Source organism: Vulpes lagopus, chromosome 6 (assembly GCF_018345385.1).
Source record: "Vulpes lagopus strain Blue_001 chromosome 6, ASM1834538v1, whole genome shotgun sequence".
Lineage (NCBI taxonomy): Eukaryota > Metazoa > Chordata > Mammalia > Carnivora > Canidae > Vulpes > Vulpes lagopus.
In genome coordinates, this window is record NC_054829.1 from 34549973 (window position 1) to 34570622 (window position 20650).

A 20650-nucleotide genomic window follows, 5' to 3' on the forward strand; every position below is an offset into this window, starting at 1 on the left:
ATCTTTAAAAAAAATTACTAACAATTGATAGGTTAATATAATGTAGAAAAGACAACTAATGAGTATAGCAAGAGATGATGAAAACAAGTACACTTCTGTCAAATTTATAGATGGCATCAAAGTCAGAAATGCCCTGTAAGTGGATAGACATTTTATTGAAATTGAATTCAAGGTATTTGTGTTTTTCTTTGCTGGAAGTGCGCTCTTCTAGGCATGTCATTGTAAAGTCTAACACCCAATCAGCAGAGCAGAAATCTTTGGTAGTGCTAACTCAACAGTTTCATCAGTGTGATCTTTATACTTTTAGGAAATATGCCACCTTTCACTTAAAAGATTTACATAAATAAAATAAACATGAGCCACTACGATATTTATTCTATATTGAGTCATACATATATTAATTCAGTTGAAGCCTTTTTCTACAGAGTATTTCTTAAATATTAGCATCTGATCCAGTCATATAGTACTAACTTTAATGAGAAATTACAAAATGGAATTTTTACTTTCATAATAGCTCATCCACTTAACATTTTTACAGACAAAGAACTACTATAAATATGTAACATTATGCAGGCTTTTTTTCTGCACCTGTTCACAAATCATAATGAACATAACTGTTTAACTATTTAGAAACAATGCTTTCAAATTGCTCTGCATTTGGATGCTTTCAAACTGCTCACCTCCCCACAATGGACAAATTAACCACTCTCTATTCTCCCCTCTATGGCACTATGATCCTGCACTGCCTATGGCTCTGCCTTAATCACTGTCCCAGTTCCTCTGGTTGCTGTTCCCTAGCTTGAGCTCTTGGAGGGCTGGAAGCCTGTCTCCTTTACAAACATTGTTGGGCATATGTTATACTCAACACATGTTGAATCAAACTGAATTTAATCAGGACATCTAAATTTTATGTAGCTTCCTTCTGTTTGATTTTTGTAACTAAATAAGGATTACAAGAATTTTCAAAACTGTACCACAAAATGTACTATTAAAATTTTGAATTCTGTATAAGAAACCTTATGTTATATGATAAAACATCATAGGAATTTGAACCTAAAGAACCTGAAACCATAAACAACGACTTTTAAAAAATATAGAAATGGCAGGCAGAAAAATCAACCCCTGATGTATTGAGTATCAGATAAAATTAGAAGACTCTATAGATCTGCATCAAGTTGACATTAAAAGGATTTTTCCAAACAATGGGATTCTAAAGCCTAGCAATTATTTTAAAAATTCTGCTGCAAACCACCCCGCTCCCTGCAAATTAACTCTTTAACTATAAAAAATAAGGCAACTTGAAGTTAAACATTTATGAAGTTAACTCTGGATTGCATGCAGAAGCCAGATTTGACTGGTGCCCTCCCATACCCCGTATCTTTAACAACCTTAAGCAGTAAGGCTTTTTACAGACACTGGTGAAATAAAATGATCTCTCAGAAATAAATCAGAGTTTCTTTGATTCCACTAAATAGTGGACCATTAATTAAGACCATTACAAACTTCGTACTGTCAAATGCATTACCTTGAAAGAAAATTATGCAGGCAGCTTTTCTGAAGAATTCCATTTGTGCCACATGCTTATTATTCTTTGAGGTGGAGGAGGTGGCAGGGAACATGATTTCTGTTTGAAAGTTCTTTTGTTTTCTGCTACCTTTACTTAAATGTTACCCAGTACTATTTTTATATCCTATAAAGTACTTTGAGAAAATGTTAAGTGAATAGTGCTCCATAAAATAGAAGAGGGTTTTCATATTCACTGGGTTGTAAAGCAAAGTGAATAATACTTGACTCTTAAAAGGAAGAACATAAATATGCTGAAAAAATTAACAAGTATCCAATAAAGCAACCCACCTTGTAAATTGAGTTCAAAGGGCAGCATTTATCACAGCAAATTTAAATGAAAATTAATGTGGTATTATTAAATTACCTTTTAAATGATCATTTTAATTATGTCAAATGGGTAGGAACTGAATAGGGACCTATTTATATTCATTTCATGCCTTGCATATAAGGTCCAATTGCTTAAAATAAATATTATTGAAATGAAACATATTTTATAAGAGGCTTCCAAGTTACCTGATTCCTGCTTATTTCTATAACAAAACAATTTAGATCACCTTAGAGTTCACTTTAATAGGATTTGGCCATGTGGCAGGTATACTCAGATTGAGACCAATTAATTTCTGGATTCCTTTTTGAGACTGGAATCCTATTTATTTAATCCACCAGATATTCTCAATAGAAAAGATTAAGAAGGAACCAGTTAGGAATGAATGCAAGTAGAGTACACATTTTATCACAAAAACAGTCAATTATAATACATTCTAACCAAAAATATATATCAAACCATAGTGGAAAAAAAAGTAGAAACCCAGGACTAGAGAGAGTTGTTTTCTTAACAAAAATAATTAATTACACATATTTATCTCATATCTGTTTTTAAAACTCCCAAATATGCCTAATCCTTCCAAAATATTTTAATCACTGATAAGTGCTATACTTTGTTTTCATTCATGACAGATTACTAAAAAACTTACAATGCAAGTGTATTGGCTTGAGTCATTCTTGCAATAAATGAAGATAGGATTCCTTAAAACACTGTAAAATGCACCAACTTTGATCAGCTTTTAAAAAATTGTTCACTTTTACATATGATATGATATTTGCTGGTAGCCATCCAAGTCCATTAGCACCACATATAGTGAATTAAGAGTATTTTTAGGGAGAATGACTTAGCAGTCTTTTTTTAATGTTTAAATATTGTACAACTAAAATTCATTTCTTGGGTCATATGTTTTGAAAATCCACTTTTGTGTTGCTAAATTGAAGGATTTTTGTGGGTTTATCCTCCCAAGTTTATAGGCATGAAGGTAGAAAAGTCTGGGGGAATAATTTTGCACTTTAGCAAAGAATCTTGCTAATCATATCCATTATTTGGTTCGGTTCCAAAGTCAGATTAGGTTTTTCTGCCAAAGGTCTCAAGATGCACTTACTCACAGCAAGAAACAAAGAAGGTTCTATAGGACAAATTAGCATATACTTTCTATACATAATCCATAAAAAATGTAAGAAGTCACCAGATCATTTACAGTCATCTAATGTACACCCTTTTCTCCAAGAATGTACAAATACTCTTTAATAAATATCTTGCAACTCAAGTGGAAAGCTCTATACTTCATATACTGTCAGAGCAGCATTGTCCCTCAGTTTAGACAGTGTGGACTATACAATTTGGATCTTTACCTGTGAGGTAGGGAAGTGTGTTGTAGTATTATGGCCATTTCACACAAGGAAATATTGAAATGGAATTACTTTTTTCAAAAAAAAAAAGGTAATTATTGATGAGATTGATGATTTAAATGACCAGATAAAATGCAAATAAGCCCTTCTCATTGTTATATTAAGTTCTTTTTTTTTTTTTTTTTTTTTTGGTAAGGGATTAGCTGGATTGAAAATACTGATGAAAAAGTTAATTTTCAAAATACATGTAAAATGTTTGTCACTGGTGTCTCCTGACACATAGGCACAATGAGAGAATACTGACATTAAAATATAATGTGCTTTAGCAATAACGTTTCACTTTTTATTCAACTATGAACTTGGCTCATTCTTTTTCAAAAATGATTAATATTTGCACTAAGTTATTATGATTTTCTAGGACTTTTACTGCTGGGCTGGCTGTGAATTCCCTCCTTGAGGAGAGGTGGAAAATTTTGGTCTCTAGAGAAGCAATCCTGCAAGATGAATCCTATGTTATCTGTGATAATTTGTTACTCGGGCAGTTTGCTTCTCCTGGATGAGAAACAGTATTTCACTCTTCTTGTTTTTGCTGTTGCTGTTGTTTAGTTTTTTTAGTTTTGTTTTGTTTTTAACTTTTCAGCAGATGACCCCATGTAGAAATAGATTTAGACAGGTTTGAGGCAGAAGAAAGATGGAGAGAGAAAATGCACTGCCTATTTCCACACCTTTGCACTTGGTAATTATTTGAAATAAATTGTGAATGGCTTTTGTATGGTATTTAAGCAAGACTAGAAAAACACTCATGTTTAATTCAAATATGCACAATCTGCTGAAATTAGGAAAAGGCAATTTTTTTTTTTTTGAGGTAAGACTACTGCCTATGAGTGTAACAACTGTAAATCACACATTCACAAAAATAGCTCACCTTATTCACCATTTTAAACATAAAAGTGCACTGTAAAAAAAAAAAAAGCTTTGAAAATCGAATGTGATGTTAACCTATATACAGGATTGAACTATCAAAAGGAAACCGGGCTTTTGACACCAGATAATATTAAAGAGTTTCTGGTATATCATAAGTGCTCAATAAATACAGCTTCCTTCCCCCAAACACCCCAACTTCCACATGTCATTTTAGCAACTCCCTGTATGTCACTTCTATTGCAATCTGTACTGACTTCCTCTAATCCAGAAGTGACTGCATTTCAGTAGTAGGAGAGTTTTATAAACTTAATTCTTTAGCATTTTTTGGGCTGGAACTGTACCTTTAAGTTCCACAGATGATAAACCTCTCATTTGTAACTGATTAAGAAATGCCACAAATATGTATAATAATTAGCATTAAGCCTTTTTTCTTTTCCTCTCATGATCTGGAAATTAAGTCACTGTAGAAGATTGTTCATTTTATTATCATCAGAGGCCATTTCATTAACCAGCTGTTCTATAGACAATTGGATAGCATTCTTAACAAGAGAAGAAGCTGTTTCTATTAAGAGTGTTTCATACTGTTCTGAAGTTCTACCCTCAAAACCACTATCATTAGCAAAAACCCCTACTTGCTCATTTTCAATAGAAATTAAGAATTGCTTAGGGACATTTTTAGATTTCTTAACATCAAATTCACTGATTTCAGTGTCTGTAATAATAATAGCAATTGGCTCCATTCTTTTGCTTTCTTCTGGTTTGGGTTTCTCTGCAGTGACCTCATTTTCTCTCAGCTCAGATTCCTGGCTCAGTTCAGTAACTTTAGGCTCACTCTCCTCGGCTACAATTTCTCTACTTTCGTGCTCTTCCCAATTTGGTTCACTTTCTAGGATATTGCTTCTAGCTTCTTCCACAATTTGCTGATCTGGGATTGTAGGTGAGGGAAGAACATCAGAAACCACTGGTGGCTGTTCTGTTTCTGAAGTTTCAATTGCGCTTGCTTGTGGGGGTTGAACACTCTGTTTTTCCTCAATCGTTTCAGTATCTCCTTCAAGGATTAGAGTTCCTGGGTGAACAGCAGAATGCCTGGTATCTAACCCAAGTTCTACTGAAATCACCTTTTCTCCAGGTGTAGTTGTGCTGTTGCTCACCTTTGGTTCACAGATCTCATCACCTCCTTTCCGTGAGACCTCTTCACTTACATCCTGGGGCAACTTGGTCTTTGTTGTCTGGTCATCTGATTGGGCTGCAGCTTTTGTATCCAAATGTTCAGCCTCTCCCTGGACTCTGATGCTGCAGTCTGAGTCTTCTATAATTTTGGAATGATTACTTCTTTTCTCTCCTTTTGAGAATTTTATGCAAGGAATCTTAAGTCCGGATTTTGCCTTTTTCTTAGAAAGATCAGCATCCTCAGCACTGATTTCAGGTTGTACTTTAGCCTCAAAGAGCTTTTGCTGCTTTGAAGATTCTGACCTTTTCCTGCGTGTTACAAGACGTTTGATTGAGGCCCAGGCACCCCCTGGGGGCTGTGGCTGATTGGAAGCTCCTGCTTCTGGTGGACACTTCATTGCTGCCCCAGCAGCTTCAGAGCTAGCCCTGGGCTTCATTGCTTTGGTTGCTTTCTTTCTTCTCTTGAAGCAAAGCACTGATGCTCTTTCCTCTTGCCTCTCATCTTGAGGACTAACTTCTGTTGGTCTCTTCTCATCCTTGCTTTCAACCTGAATTTCAGAAACTGTGGTCTCCATTTTTACATTACACTCGTTCTTCCTCTAGAAAACTATATTCTCTCTTCCTTAGCAGTCTTTAAAAAGTGGGCAGAAAATATCATAGTAAGTAAAAATTCTTTCAGATGTATTCACTCTTTGTGTCTTACTCCATACAGTTATTTTAGGTGGTGGTTTCTCCAGCGTATAATTCCTAGTTTCTCTCTTACTTGTAATTTCTGTCTTTAATTTCTTCATGAAAGCCCTTTACTGGATAGATTTTTTTTTTTTTTTTTAAGGATCAACCTGATGAGAGAAAAGAGAGTGGTATTTTATTTTGCCATCAGCCAACTGTTTTCTATAGAAAGATTTCAGTTGAATATATATGATGCTATCAGGCACACTTCCCATCTAATAACCTACTGACTGCAGAATAAAAAATATCAAAAAGATCTCAATGTGAATCTATTTTGCTTTGTTCTCTTTGTTTAAACTTCAACTTGGATTATTTGCAAATCTGATTATCAGTTCTTTCACTGTGCTATCTTTATGGATGTTTATGACTCAGATTCAAGTTAACAAACGACCATAACAAAACAGAGCAAGGCGGTAAGCAAGCTAGGATGATTTCTATTACATACAATAAAGAATTCTGCAGCCACAAAGGATCTTAGAGATCATTCGAGTCCAGCCAGATGAAGCAGCTGAGCTCCAGAGTGGGTAGCTGGAGTGCCTAAAGCCATACAGTTAGATAAGGTCATAGCCAGAGTTAGAACTGAAGACTGACTCTCCAGTGTTCTTTCCATTATACCATAAGGTTTCTGTTCTAAAAATGTGTGTTCCATCAGAGAGGTGCTACTTTTCATACATACGCTGGGAAATTTAACATCACTGTCATTCTCTCCTCTTAAATTTAGTTGTATAATTTTGACATTTTTTTTCCATAAACATAGACTGTTCAAATATTTTCCATAATGAGCACATAGTTGAAGGTCAGTAAGAGTGAATGATAATAATAGCTGACGTATATTGAGCAACTCCTATGCATTAAGAAATGCGAAGCACTTTTACATACATCTCTAATCTTCCCCACAACACTACAAAATGAGTAGGCGGTGGTATCACTATTTACAGAGGAAGAAACTGAGGCATAGAGATTAAGCAAATTGCCTGAGATTACACAGCTAGTAGGTAACAGAGATCGGATTGAATCAAATTGCCTGTTTCTGAAGCCCATGCTCTGAAAGTGGGCATCAGAGTTTTATCAGAAAAATGAATCGTTCAGAGATACTAATCTGCACTATATTCAATAGTCAAAAATTTAATTATTAAATATTTAACCATAATGCAGCCCATCAACTCATAATTGAACCAACATTAGACCGAATTCTTGCTATTTTACAATCAGGCTTTTGAAATTCTCTATCTTTTGTTCTTGGCTTTGGAACTAATTTGAAAGCCAAATAAAATGGATAAGCCAGCAACTGGCAAACTGATTAGATATGTATAAACATAAAATTAATCCACAGAACAGTATGACAGCACCAATGAACACAGATGCGAGGCGGTGATCTAACAGAAGCTGTATTAATTTTTGTTGCTGGAGGTCCTACAATAAGCAAGGGGACTCTTCCGTTTTTGTGTAAGTCCTTCAGCCCTGAAGGTTTATTTGGGTAGCTCTTGACTGTATGAACCACAGAAGCAACTGGAGCTCTGAAAATCAGTTTACAATCTAAGTAAATATTCCTTTGGGTTGGGAGTTACATACTCTGTGCCCCTGACAGAAGGACAAAGTCCTCCCAGAACAGCGGGGGGGCTAACACCTGAACATTGCAGGCGTCCCTCCTCGGGTAAGGGGGGAGCTTTCATAAGCTCTGGAGCCAGGGCTGATCACAGCTCGCTCGGAGCTCTCAGCACCTGGGTCCCTACCAACCAGAGGCGGCACAACAGAAATACAGGAGTCAGATCACGTTTGGGCTGGCACCGTCCGAAGTTAATCTGGATCGCCCAAAGACAAGAGCTTGAGCAGCTCCCTTTCGAACGTCGATCACGGCAGAAATAAAACAGCCAAACACAGCCCTAGCACCCCCTCCCCGTTAGGGGAAAATACAACCTGCGGACGTAGACTTTGCAGGATGTTAGCGTGTAAAGGGCGCTCCTTCGCCCGCAGGTGCTGTCGTGCCGCGGTATCGGTGAGGCCCCGCTGTCACCTCGGGCCGACGCGCGGGGCAGCTCCGGGTCTCCCGGGCCGGAGCGCGGGGCCGAGGACGCAGGGCGGGGAGCCCCGCTTCGGGCCGCGGCGAGCTGCACCACTCCAGGCGCCAGGAACCCCAATCCCAGTCCTGGGGGGGGGGGGGGGAGAGCCGTACCCGCCCACGCTGCCGGGAGCCCCCCCCCCCGCCGGGTCCTCACCCCGGGCCGGGACTGCGGGCGCCCCGCGGGCATCCCCCGCCCCCCGCGCCCCCCGCGCCCCCCGCGCCCCCCGCGCCGCCAGCCCACCCCGCACGGGCCCACACCCCGCCCCCGGCCCCCGCCCCCCGCCCCCCTCCCTCGCTTACCCGCGGGCGCCGGGGTCCCCGGAGACCCTGCTGCCGAGGGCAGGGGCCGCTCGCGAGGCCGGCGCCCAGGGAGCCCGTCGCACCCGCAGCGAGCAGCCCTCCGCGGCGGGACCGCAGCCCGCGGCGCCCCCTGCCCAGCGCGCGGGGAGCCACAGCCCGCGGCTCGGAGGCGCGCGGGGCGGGGCGGGGCGGGGCGCGGGGGGCGGGGCGGGGCGGGGCGCGCGGGGCGGGGGGCGGCGCGGGACGGGACCGGGCGGGGCGCTGCCTGCGAGCGGCCGGCCCCGCGGCGTGGGGGCGCCCCGGGCACTCCCGCCCCCCGCGCCCGCCCCGCGCGCGGACCGCCCCACGGGAGCGCTGGCAGCCGGGGCGGGGGTCCGCATACTGAGACGGAAAATAGCGAAACCTGGCTTTACCTCGTGGGCGCTCCCATTTAAGCCCCCTTTCCCTCCAACACGCCGAATATTCAGACACGACAGATGCATTTTAAAAGCATGGTTAAAAACTGCAGAGTGAAAGCTCGTTCGGGGAGAAAACTGCATATAGAAATTGAAACAGACAGAAACTTTCCCAGGAGTGGCTCTGGACGTCAGGTGTCATGGTGCGGGGACCGATACTCTCCGAGGCCCTAGCGCAGGCGGCACGTCGAGGTGATGCGGCCTGTGCGCGGAGGTCAGGAGGGCCCAGGACCGCAGCCCCATCCACCTTCTGCACCTGCCGCATCTCCAGGGTCTGCTTAGTCTTCTCCCTCTCCACTAAGCGGGATGGGGGTGGGGGGTGGGGAACAGGAGGTGGGCTCTTCTCACGATTCCAGCCCCAACCAGAGCAAAGGGCACAGGCAACATCGATCCGGCCTGCCTGGACGGCTAGGTTGTGTATTTTCATACATTTTCTGAGCTTTATCTAAACAAGTTGCTAGCCACGGTGAAAAGCACCGTAAGCATTTATTTCTACACATGACCCATTGGTTTCATTGACCAGAGTGTGGCTGAGGGCTTAGGTGGCATGCTTCCGGGTCAACATTACGTACCAGGGCCTTCCTGAGAGTTCCCGCTCTGAGGTCCCCCTGAGGTTGAGGCTGAGGTTGCGCAGTGGGCTCCTCCTCGAGCCCTCCCAGGCGCACCATCCGGCTGAAGAACCTATTAAGGCGGAGCAAAGAATTACTGCAAAGCATTTGTACTTACCTCCTTTCTTTGGTAGGATCATGACCTTTGGGGAAGCAAATCTCAGTTATTTGCTTTTGGATGTTTTTCCAGGAATATATTTTACCTTTGTGAGATAATGTAGCTCTGAGATTTAAGGAAGAACCATTAGGACACAATAGCAAAGCTGAATCTAAGCTGTCAGGGTAAAGTCAGGTAAAGTCAGAGACCAGAGCTGTAAAACGGAAATCCCTAAGCATCTGCCTAAGTTGCAATTAATTCAGTCTATCTTTGTGTGGTCAGCAAACACCACAGTCTGTTCGTTTATATGCCCAGATGGGTTGCTCACCCTGCTTACTGACACTTGTGAACTTTAAGTAAGCCAAAAGAAACCCATGCCACTCAGGACTAATTGAGATGCTATCACTCACTGAGATCCAGGTTTTTCCAAATCTACTAGATCTTGGAGTTTGCAACAATTTCAGGCAAAAATAAGATGAGCTTATCCAGATGAAGACAGGGGTAGAACAGCTCTCTAAGGCAGGAGTTGGAAATGAGACAATGAACAGGTTAAGATAATAGACTTGTAGATCTTATTCCGCTTTTTTTTTTTTCTTTAAGGACTAATGAAAGGGAACGGAAGGGTGATGAAGAGCTAAGAGGTAAACTGATTTCGGGTTTGAAGGGAAGATTTCTTTAAGGTATATTTCAACTCATTTGCAACCTCCACCACACGCAGCGACACACACTCACTCACAAAGAATATAGTACTATAAATGAAATACTGCACTGTGATTTTTCCTTAGGGTATGACTAGAATTGGATGCCACATCTGAGTTTTAAGAAATGTATCCAGTACTTCATGCATGAAAGAAACCTGTCATCCCTGAACTCACTTAAATGACAGTAAGCTATTACCCATATTATTGTCTGCTACTCCATTAGTAGCTTTTGATTATATAATGAGAAACAGGCTATAAATATATTTCCCCAATCTGATGAGAAATTATCCTACCTACAGCTTATCTTGTTAATATCACCAGACACACTGTGCCAGTAGAATAACTTGCATGTTTAACTAATCTCAACTGATCATGGGATTTCTCCCATCCTGGTCCCATAGACCCATGGCCTGGGCTTGTAGCTACCAAAAATGATTTATAACTCCTTAGTAATAATTCTTATATTTTTAGAAACCTTCTGGGAATAAGCCCTCCATCCCCTTCCCTGGTACAGCATTAAATGAACTTGTGGCTCAATTTCTGGTATTTTGATGTTCCTAGGCACCATCAAGATTGTACCAGTGAACACACAGTGGTTCTGTTGTAATCTGCTTTACTTGGCAGCACACAAATGCTGCCTCTTCTGAATTGAGTATATATATATATATATATATATATATATATATATATATATATATATATATATATGTCTTCAGCGCATGGCAACAGCCTCTGAAGTGCAGAATAGAGAGCCCAATCTGTTTATCAGTAACATTAAAAATAATGGGGAGGGAAAGCATTGGTGGCCCAGAGAAGGGTTAAGAATGGCAATAGGGAGGCCAGTGATCTCCAAGGGCTCCTACCCCCAAGGTAAAAAGGTACTGGACCTTGCTTGGCAATACATACTAATATGTACCCCAAGCACTACTGTTTCTGTAGGTCTTGAATTCATGTCTTCAGTTAGCCTGCAGTTATTTTTTTAATCCTTCATGCCATCTCTTCATCACACTTTTATTTTTTTTAAGTAATCTCTACTTCCACCATGGGGCTCAAACTCCTAACCCTGAGACCAAGAGTCACATGCTCCACCAACTGAGTCAGCCAGATGCCTCTCTATCACACTTTTTTTTTTTTTAATTTTTTATTTATTTATGATAGTCACAGAGAGAGAGAGAGGCAGAGATACAGGCAGAGGGAGAAGCAGGCTCCATGCACCGGGAGCCTGACGTGGGATTCGATCCCGGGTCTCCAGGATCGCGCCCTGGGCCAAAGGCAGGCGCCAAACCACTGCGCCACCCAGGGATCCCTCTATCACACTTCTTAATCACAGATTGAAGAATCAGTTCCACAAAACCCATGGTATCAATAATCGCTCAGCAGCGTTCCTAACCTCTTTATTTTTTCCCTCTGCTCCTGTCACCTGTTATCATCCCTTCCTTCTGGAGGGAAGTGAAATGGGCAGAGCTTTCCACCTGTCATTAAGCGGAGGTCCTTTTCTGTGCCACTTGGCAGGGGCTGGCTTCTAGGAACAGCTCTGACATGCAGAATGCTGGTAAACAGCAAAAGCTTTGGAGTCAGAGGACTTTAACAAGCTCATCTGGTAGGCAACAGCAGTGCAATTCTGGAATTTGCCTTTCTGTAAAATGGAAATTGAAACCTAATTTACAAATTTGTTTCACTATAATTTATCTCTACCTATTTCTAGCCAAAGGCTACCTCTCATTTTGAAGCTAAAGGTCATTTTTAAGCAATTCCATTCCTAATTTTTTATCCAACAGATGCTTCTACACAAACTGCACTGATATATAAGAGAATATTCAGTGCTCTCTCATTTGTAATAGCAAAAACCATGAAACAATGTTAAGTGTCCATTGACAGAGGATGGTTTAAATACTACACAGCCATAGGAAACAAGGTGAATCTCAAACTGCTCATGTAGTAAGATCTCCAAGATATAATGCCCGATGGAAAAAGCAACTTGTACCATTTGAATTTTTACTGAAGACCTATTTTACTCCTACTTAGGGAAATTCTTGCATTGGTGACAGTCTATTCATTCCAAGCAGTATCTAGTAAAAACAATTTGCGTTACTTATTATATGGTTTATAAAACTCCAGTCACCCTCTCCCACCAATTGTGTTCACTATTCCTTATCAGTCTTAAAGATGTAAGCCCACATGGCTTTTGGGAATACTAGGAAGCCTGAATGCTTTAAGATGATCTTTAAGTCACCATGTCTGACCATAGACTGCTTTCTTCCCTTATTTATAAAATAAATTCCCGGCAAGTCCCATTCCAGATGAGGTCTTACAGGACATTTACAAAAACATGAAAAACAGTGAACTCTGTGTAGACTGGGCCCGCATGATGCTTTGGAACAGGAACTGACATCATTGTGTACAATGTGCCAGGCACAGCACAAAACATGGTGAAGCTGGGGCTCTGCACTTGGGACTCCTTTGCCATATGCCCCCACAGCACCGCCATCACTTCTTTGGATGGCAAACTGTATTGCAACACTGAGGTGAATCTAGGGAATTAAATATAATAAAACCAAGGACATGGGGAAAAATACTGCTCCACTGATACCAGTAGTGTTTACACTGGCATCAGTGGGGATGCAGCATCTTCTGGAAGGATCCAATGTAGGAAGACAAGGGGGAAGAGGAAGCAAAGAATAGGAGAGAAAGAGACAGAAGCTAAAGAACAAGAAGAGAAGAGAAAACATTGCAGGGAAAAAAAAAAAAAAAACATTCTGGAGGGAGGGGTGGAGCCCAGGCACAGCTCAATAAATATTTGCTGATCCAACAGAGCAGGTAAGGTTTACCTACAGTTAGTGCTTTATGACCATCCTTCCTGAGAACTAAAAATAAATGGAGCTAAAGCTATGACAGAAACGGAATTCCAAGGAAGTTCAGGACAAAAACTTGTATAAGCAATACTTTCTCTGGTTAAAAAAAAAAAAACAATATAGAAAGGTATATGATAAGGCACATTCTCTATACCCTACTTCCCCCTTCAACCCCATCAGGAGATCCCCTGATGATGTGTCCTCCCAGAAATCTGCAAGCATGTGCCATTTACCCCTTTAAACACAACAGTGTCATAAAGTACATCTTGCAACTTGCTTCTTTGGTCCCGGGCTCTGCCGACAAATGGGCTCACACAGGATAGCGGAGATACTGCAGCAGTCTGTGAATGCTAGAATTTATATTTAAACATCCAGATCGCAAAATCATTTTCTTTTATTCTGTGGTACTTCAATAAAGTAAGTAGACTTGTGCATGATTTATGTTAATTTATACATGATGGTGGGGATTAAGACCAAAGAGAGGCTTCTGGGGGAATTCTTGGTCTTTACTTCCTAAGATCTTCAGGGCAGGGGTTGACTTCTCTTGACTTCCCCACACTTCCTAACCAACAGTCGGCCTGAATGCACATTGGCCAAATGTTTGGAGCAGCATCTTGAAGAGAGGCAATCTAGGAGGAAAAAGAAACGAGAGGTAAATATTCCTCTACGAGCTGAAACATGTGTCCTCTCCCCTTCTACACTGCAGCATCCCCCTCTTGTATGGCCAAATCTGTTAACATTTCCAGCCTTTCCACATCAGTCTCTTACAGGGTTGACCCACAGACCTGAAAACAACACATGGCACTTCCATTATGGCTATGTGAATACTGTTCAAGGCCGGGCCAGGCGTGAGCCAGAAGGACACTTCCAGCATCACATAAGCCTTCCTGAAGAACAGTGTTCCCGGGCAGCAAGCACACCATCTTTTCTCTGAAAGTGGTTACTTCTGTAAGCAATCATCCTTATGGTTGCCTAGAAAAGGACTACAGTTTGATATCCACCTGGACCATTACTTTTTAAAACACTGTGAGAGCTTTAATTTTGCATTATTACCCTTTGATACTCTTGTGTTTTCTAGCACTTTCTAGTGTTTCTCAATTCCTCCCTCCTAGACTTGTAACTCTGGGTCCCTTGCAACTGTCAGTATTCCCCTTCATTACTGTCCAGATCAAGATTGGGTTTTCTGAAAACCATGTCTTCCTTTTTCTTGGTTTAGTCTCCATTTTGCTGGAGGACATTGCTAAATATCTTCCTAGGAAGACAGGTGGGGTGGCAAACCTGCACGTGTCTGAAAACATCTGGATAGATCTGATGGGGTGTAAGTGCAGGTGGAGAGTTAGCTTTCCCTGGAAACCTGGAGGGTATTCCTCCGGTGTCAAAAAGCCCCTTACCGCTGATAAGAAGTCAGCTGTTCACTCTAATTCCCATTTTCTCATAGGCCAGGATTTTTTTTCTTTTCTGGAGAAAGCTTTTAGGCTTCTTAAATGTTTTTGAAGTTTCAGCTGGATGTGTCAAGGGAAGGCTCCTTCACTGTGATGAGTACTTACGGACCTTTCACTTAAGACCCCAAGTACTCCTGGACTGGTCCTGTTTCTTCCTCTTTTCTGCTTTCTGGGACATTTGTTCAACTCCTGCCTGCTGTCTACTCAAAGTAGAAGGACCTTTAGCCTAGCCTCTGTGGCAGTCCCTCCAAAGTTTACTAGATGGTGGCTTTCTTCTCTACACTGCTCCATGATAAGCCATGCTCTTCTACCAAAAATGTGGAATATTTCCTTCATTGGACACAGCCAACTCTGCCCTCAGTGATGTTTGGAAAAGTTTTGAAAGCATTCAGATTTGCATTTTCATAGCTTTTGCTGGAGTCCCATTAATTCATAAACATACCTCATAAGGAAAAAAAAAAAAGCAAAATTCTTACCAGTAAAAACTCACCTGTTCAGAACAACCCATTCACCTGTTCAGTTTCAGGGTCCAAATCAATATCATAGAAACAGGGCCGAGTGGGGAGTCCAGGCATTGTGCTCATCTAGGAGATGTGAAATAACATAAAAAAATAAAGTGATCTTTATTTCCACCTTCCCTTCAGGTAAAAAGCCCAAGGCACAAAGACAGAAAATTATTTCATAGTTGTCAGTAAAGTGGTACTCTTCTTGTTACGCACTGAAAACCAACTCACTAATCCCGTCATGACCCCAAAGAGAAACCCTCATGTCCTTCCGCAAGCCAAATGCCAGGCTTCACTACCCTCTTCCACACTTACATTTGCAAGTGGTAGGAGGTACTTCCACCTTCAACCTCTAGGGAGGCGGTAGGGGTGGGGTGCTGAGGAGTCACTTCCTTCCCTCTCATAAGACCAAAAAGAGGTACAGGGCTTGTCTGCTTTTTAATTTTGTTTTAATGAGTCTTACGTTGATGCCTGTATTATTTTGCTTCAGCAACACATTAGGAATTAGTATCCTTTGACTTGGGCCAAGACATTTCTGTACAAAACCTAGATAGCTTCACAATCACTATTCTTACTGGTCCAGTTTTGCCTTCTAAAACTGAACTCTTAATGCCTATGGATTATATTGGTACTTGCTTCTTTTCTCAAGACTTGGCTTTGACAAATATCTACTTAGCTGCAAATCCATAAGGCTCATAAGTAAAAACTCAGGACACTTTGACCTGTAACGATGTCTTATATAATGAATACATACAAGTTCCAAATCAGATCCAGATAGGAGAAGAATTTAAGCTGCACTTCTACAACTATAACTTACCAGAATATTCTATAGAGATCTGACACTGGTCTCTATTCGTAAACTCTGTAAGCAACCGCTGGGTGTGGGAACAAAAAGGGGGAAGGAAGGGATTGTTCCTCAGACCTAGCAGAAAAGCCTGAAGATGATATTAAAGAAAATGGGCGTTTGCTTACTGATGCAGACATACCTGTGCATGTTGCTAGAAAACTCTAAAGATGGCCCTCAATACAGTGATTAGGACTTTTAGTATTTTTACTCTTTCTCAAAGAGGATTTTCTCCCCATAAACACTTGTCATATTGATAGTAAAAAAAAAAAAATTTCCTAAAGATTTATTTATTCATGAGAGACAGAGAGAGAGAGAGAGAGAGAGAGAGAGACAGAGAGGCAGAGACACAGGCAGAGGGAGAAGCAGGCTCCATGCAGGGAGCCTGATGTGGGACTGGATCCCAGGTCTCCAGGACCACGCCCTGGGCTGAAAGCAGCGCCAAACCACTGAGCCACCCAGGCTGCCCCCCAATTTTTTTTTTAAAGTAGGCTCCACACCCAGAATGGAGCCAAAGTGGGGCTTGAACTCATGACCCTGAGATCAAGACCCAAGCCAAGATCAAGAGTCAGATGTGGGGACGTTCAGCAGTTGAGCATCTATCTGCCTTCCACTCAGGGCGTGATCCCAGTCCAGAGATTGAATCCCGTATCAGGCTTCCTGTGAGGAGCCTGCTTTTCCCTCTATCTCTGCCTCTCTCTGTGTGTCTCTTATGAATAAATAAATAAAATCTTTTTTTTTTTTTTTAATAAATAAAATCTTTAAAAAGAAAAAAAAAAAAAAAGAGTCAGATGTTTAACTGACTGAACCACCCAGGCGCCTTGGATGATCAAAAATTTTTTAGGGATCCCTGGGTGGCGCAGCGGTTTGGCGCCTGCCTTTGGCCCAGGGTGCGATCCTGGAGACCCGGGATCGAATCCCACGTCGGGCTCCCAGTGCATGGAGCCTGCTTCTCTCTCTGCCTGTGTCTCTGCCTCTCTCTCTCTCTCTCTCTCTCTCTCTCTGTGTGACTATCATAAATAAATAAAGAAAAAACCAAAACAAAACAAAACAAAAAAACAAAAATTTTTTAAATGAAAAGCTTATATATACATACACATATGAACTTAGATATAAAAATCCTACATGAAGCCACCACTACCTTAAATTGACAAAATACTCAGGCAGCCCAGGTGGCTCAGTGGTTTAGCGCTGCCTTTGGCTCAGGGCCTGATCCTGGAGACCAGGGATTGAGTCCCACATCGGGCTCCCTGCATGGAGCCTGCTTCCCCCTCTACCTATGTCTCTGGCTCTCTCTCTCTCTCTCGGTATCTCTCATGAATAAATAAATAAAATCTTAAAAAAAAAATTGACAAAATACTCAAATTCTGAGCCCTATTCAGGCCCCAACAACAGCAATTAGAAGGCATTAAGAATAGTGATTGTTAAGCCCAGAGAATGTGCAGAAATGTCTTCTCAGTTCACAGTGAATTCTAATGCAAGAACTTGTTTTCGGTGAGAAAATACTCAGCTGGGCAGGGTGTATTTGTCTCTGAGCTCCTGGCAACTTCAGGCCTGACTAGGGTCAGTTTGGCCTTCACTTCTATAGGCACTCCTCTGCATGCACATTAACAGGGACAAAGCAGACTGCAGCTCTAGTGGTTTCTTTTTCATTGTGAATTGGCTGTTTAATATGTCAGTCTTGTACTGAGGGTAAGTACAAGCTGCAGATGTTGGACACTGGGCAGATCAAAGGGGAGAAACCAAGGCACGGGCTCAATGCTAACCTGGATGGTCAGCCCAAACTGCTAATATGCCTTTGCACACCTCTTTCCCTTCCTGTTAACAAGGCTCATCTTTCAATATACATAAAATTCGTAAGATAAATAAGCATTTGATAACTAATTCATGTTAAAGTGGAAATAAGCAACCTCATTTTTCATATCTACAAGGTTCATTTGCCTTTTAAGGGGGAAATTCTTTACTCTGAAACAAGGAATTCCCTGAGTTTTAGGCATAAGCTCCAGGCCTGTCAAGAGCCCAGAGGTTCAGAGCCTCTGTCCCTACTTCAAAGGATCGTTGGCAGGAGTGAGTTAATCTGTGAAAGGCGCCCAGTGAATGTCAGTTGTGATTATACATTAGCACTATCACAGACTATCGATCAGGCCTGTCCTGGATTTCATCAAGGTCATACTGCCCCTGGGAAACAGAATTGTTATTCATTACAAGCAGTCATGGTTTCATACTTCAACTGACACCAGGATGGTCCAAAGCAAGAGGATTAATCCTATAGGCCCGATTCCAGCTTGCTCCTCAGCAATGAACTCTGCTCAGCTGGCACCTGCTTGATGGCTTCAGTGACCAATTTCAGACAAGAAGCACAGATGAACAACCCACTCTCTGCCTGTACCACTCACTTACCGTCCCTACCAAGGGGTACAGAAAACCGGCCCCGACGCTGGCACGGATGTCACGAATGGGCAAGACAAAGCCTGTGGGCACACCCTTTTGCTCTGGGTTATGAGACAAGGACAAGTGTGTTTTGGCCATGCAGATAGGCAGGTTCCCAAAGCCCTGGGGAGAGAAGGGAATAAAGCAGGGCAAATGAAAAGATGATAATGTAACACAGGACATCTGGGCATTGTGATGATACAGATTTGTCAGCTTGTTTAAAACATCTAATTCCCTTTATACCCACCTGTATTTCAGGGACCCTGGGCTTGGTTACTATAGATCAAAAAAAAAGAAGAAGAATCTCTGTTGCATGAGAAAGTAAGTACTCACAATCATATTCCAAAAGTGAGTATTTAATTTTCATCTATGTAGCCAATTAAAAATGAGTTTGGAACAGACATGAGAACACTACTGAAGACAGGTTCTCAATATTTGAGGAAGAAACTCTATTTCTTCTTGGTTTTTCCACACATTCATATACCACCTCTGGATAGATAAAGGACTAGACCACCTAATTCAAACTCAGTATTCAGAAGGAAGAGGGCTACCATCCAGGGAAGTGAGGTGGTGGGCACCTGGGATAACTGGGATAACTCAGGAGCTCTGACTCCCAGACTGCTCTGTAAAGAGTTGAAAGAACAAACCAACCAACCATCTACCTGTTTCGTGTAGACTTCAGCTTTGTGTTGAGCTTCAGGAAGCAATTCTATGTCGTCAGCCCCATAGATTTTCTGTGCGATGATCCTGATTTTATCCTCAACTGGGAGCTAGTAGACAAGAAAGAGAGGAGGATGCCATGACTGGATACACATGATGGCGCTGACCTCGAACAGGGCCTCACTCCAGGCTCAGAGTTCCCAGAAGGGTGAGAAGATGCTTTACATACAGATACGCAAATAGTTTGAGGTATATTTGAGTTAGAAACATTTTCTTTTAATACCAAGCTCCAAAAATGTAAATGGAAAATGTCCCATAGAAGTAAAATTACTGTGTGTGTGTGTGTGTGTGTGTGTGTGTGTGTGTGTGTACACACACACGCACGCATGCACATTTAGGATCACCTTAGGTACATCATAAACAATACTACTGACTATCAAAGAATAACTATTACTTCATAAATACAAAGAAATGTTCTAATGCTGGAGATCAGATTCATGTCAAAATAGACCTGGCATACTACTGATGAAACAAGGCAACCAATATCCATCTAATAACCCCCAGTTTGTATAGGAGAGGCAAAGGCTATTTTTAACACAACATATTGATTGTGGATTACTGTTGCTTAGAAACAGTCATAAAAACCAAATCATCTACGTATTAAAATTAGGCAATATATCTGATTCTATGTTCCCTAGCACGTAAGGCCAAGAGGACATATCGGGAAAATGTTGTTTACTAAAAGGAGCAACAATCTATAGAGATAAAAAGTCCTTTTTAGGCTAAACAGTGATAATTTATGAAGAGGCTCTGGATAATGGATAAAAATAAAATGTCTATTTAATTAGGGTTTTATAAAGATGCGACCAGAGAGTACTTTCATATGTGTCTTATCCTTGGAGCTTCATCAATGCCAAGGCACATTCAGAACTTCTGAAGCACAAGTCCTTTCCCTGAGGGGTGACTGAAGACCAACAGATGCTAAACAAGACAAAAAGTGGCAGCCTCCTGTTTGTTGGAACAGAGAGAAGTTCTAAGTAGAAATGAGAAAAAAAAAAGTCTTCATCACTGCGCTTCTTTGGGGCTTCCTGCTGGCTTTCCAGGACTGGGGTTCTGAACTCAGGCACTGTGGATGGGCCATAGACAGAGCATCTATAAATGCTTTTGTTGCATTCGTGTGTTTATGGCATTTCCTAAAAATATGACTTGTTGAACAGATATTCAAACTGGTCTATAAAACTAAAGCTCAATAAGAAAATGTGTCAATAGGACAATGTTAGGACATTTGTCAGTGTATCTTATCTGCAAAGGGCAAACAGAAACAAGACAATGTTAATTCAAGAATACTGGGGTTTCTTCCTTCTTTCTTTTTATGGCTGTTTTTGAAAGTCTGTGATTATCTTTTAGGAACCACGCCAAGAACTAGCCTGGAAAATACAAAGAGAATTAACTACCATACCCATCCCATGCTCCTAACAAAGTTTCCAGTTGTTGTGGGCATACTTACTTAATGTCCAACCACAGCCTGAAATACATTACATGGGCAGAGAACCGAAAACAAAATATAACCCTATAGTAAGAAGAACCTTTCTCTAAACGAACTTTTTTTTTTTTTTAGGATTTTATTTAT

General features: G+C 41.5%; 2 protein-coding genes across 5 annotated transcripts in view; both read right to left on the bottom strand.

Moving 5' to 3' along the window:
- Positions 1 to 353: 353 nt before the first annotated feature.
- Positions 354 to 8599, bottom strand: AKAP5 (A-kinase anchoring protein 5). Of its 2 annotated transcripts, none has more exons than XM_041758658.1 (2): positions 8429 to 8599; positions 354 to 6176 (listed from the first exon to the last, which is right to left on the bottom strand). In XM_041758658.1, the coding sequence occupies exon 2, from the start codon at positions 5910 to 5912 to the stop codon at positions 4626 to 4628; it is 1287 nt and encodes a 428-aa protein (XP_041614592.1). In that variant the 5' UTR covers positions 5913 to 6176; positions 8429 to 8599; the 3' UTR covers positions 354 to 4625. The 2 variants fall into 2 exon arrangements, with proteins under 2 accessions (XP_041614592.1, XP_041614593.1); XM_041758659.1 differs by lacking the exon at positions 8429 to 8599 and adding an exon at positions 7984 to 8232.
- Positions 8600 to 13517: 4918 nt separating this feature from the next.
- The window catches only part of MTHFD1 (methylenetetrahydrofolate dehydrogenase, cyclohydrolase and formyltetrahydrofolate synthetase 1), a 58077-nt gene continuing 50944 nt past the window's right edge, over positions 13518 to 20650 (bottom strand). For 2 of the 3 annotated variants that reach the window (XM_041758648.1, XM_041758647.1), the window contains 4 exons: positions 19023 to 19130; positions 18331 to 18483; positions 15074 to 15167; positions 13518 to 13770 (listed from right to left, as the gene is read on the bottom strand). In XM_041758648.1, coding sequence (XP_041614582.1) covers positions 15078 to 15167; positions 18331 to 18483; positions 19023 to 19130 — 351 coding nt within the window. In that variant the 3' untranslated portion in view covers positions 13518 to 13770; positions 15074 to 15077. The remainder of the gene's footprint in view (positions 13771 to 15073; positions 15168 to 18330; positions 18484 to 19022; positions 19131 to 20650) is intronic. The other variant, XM_041758649.1, reaches the window with a different exon arrangement.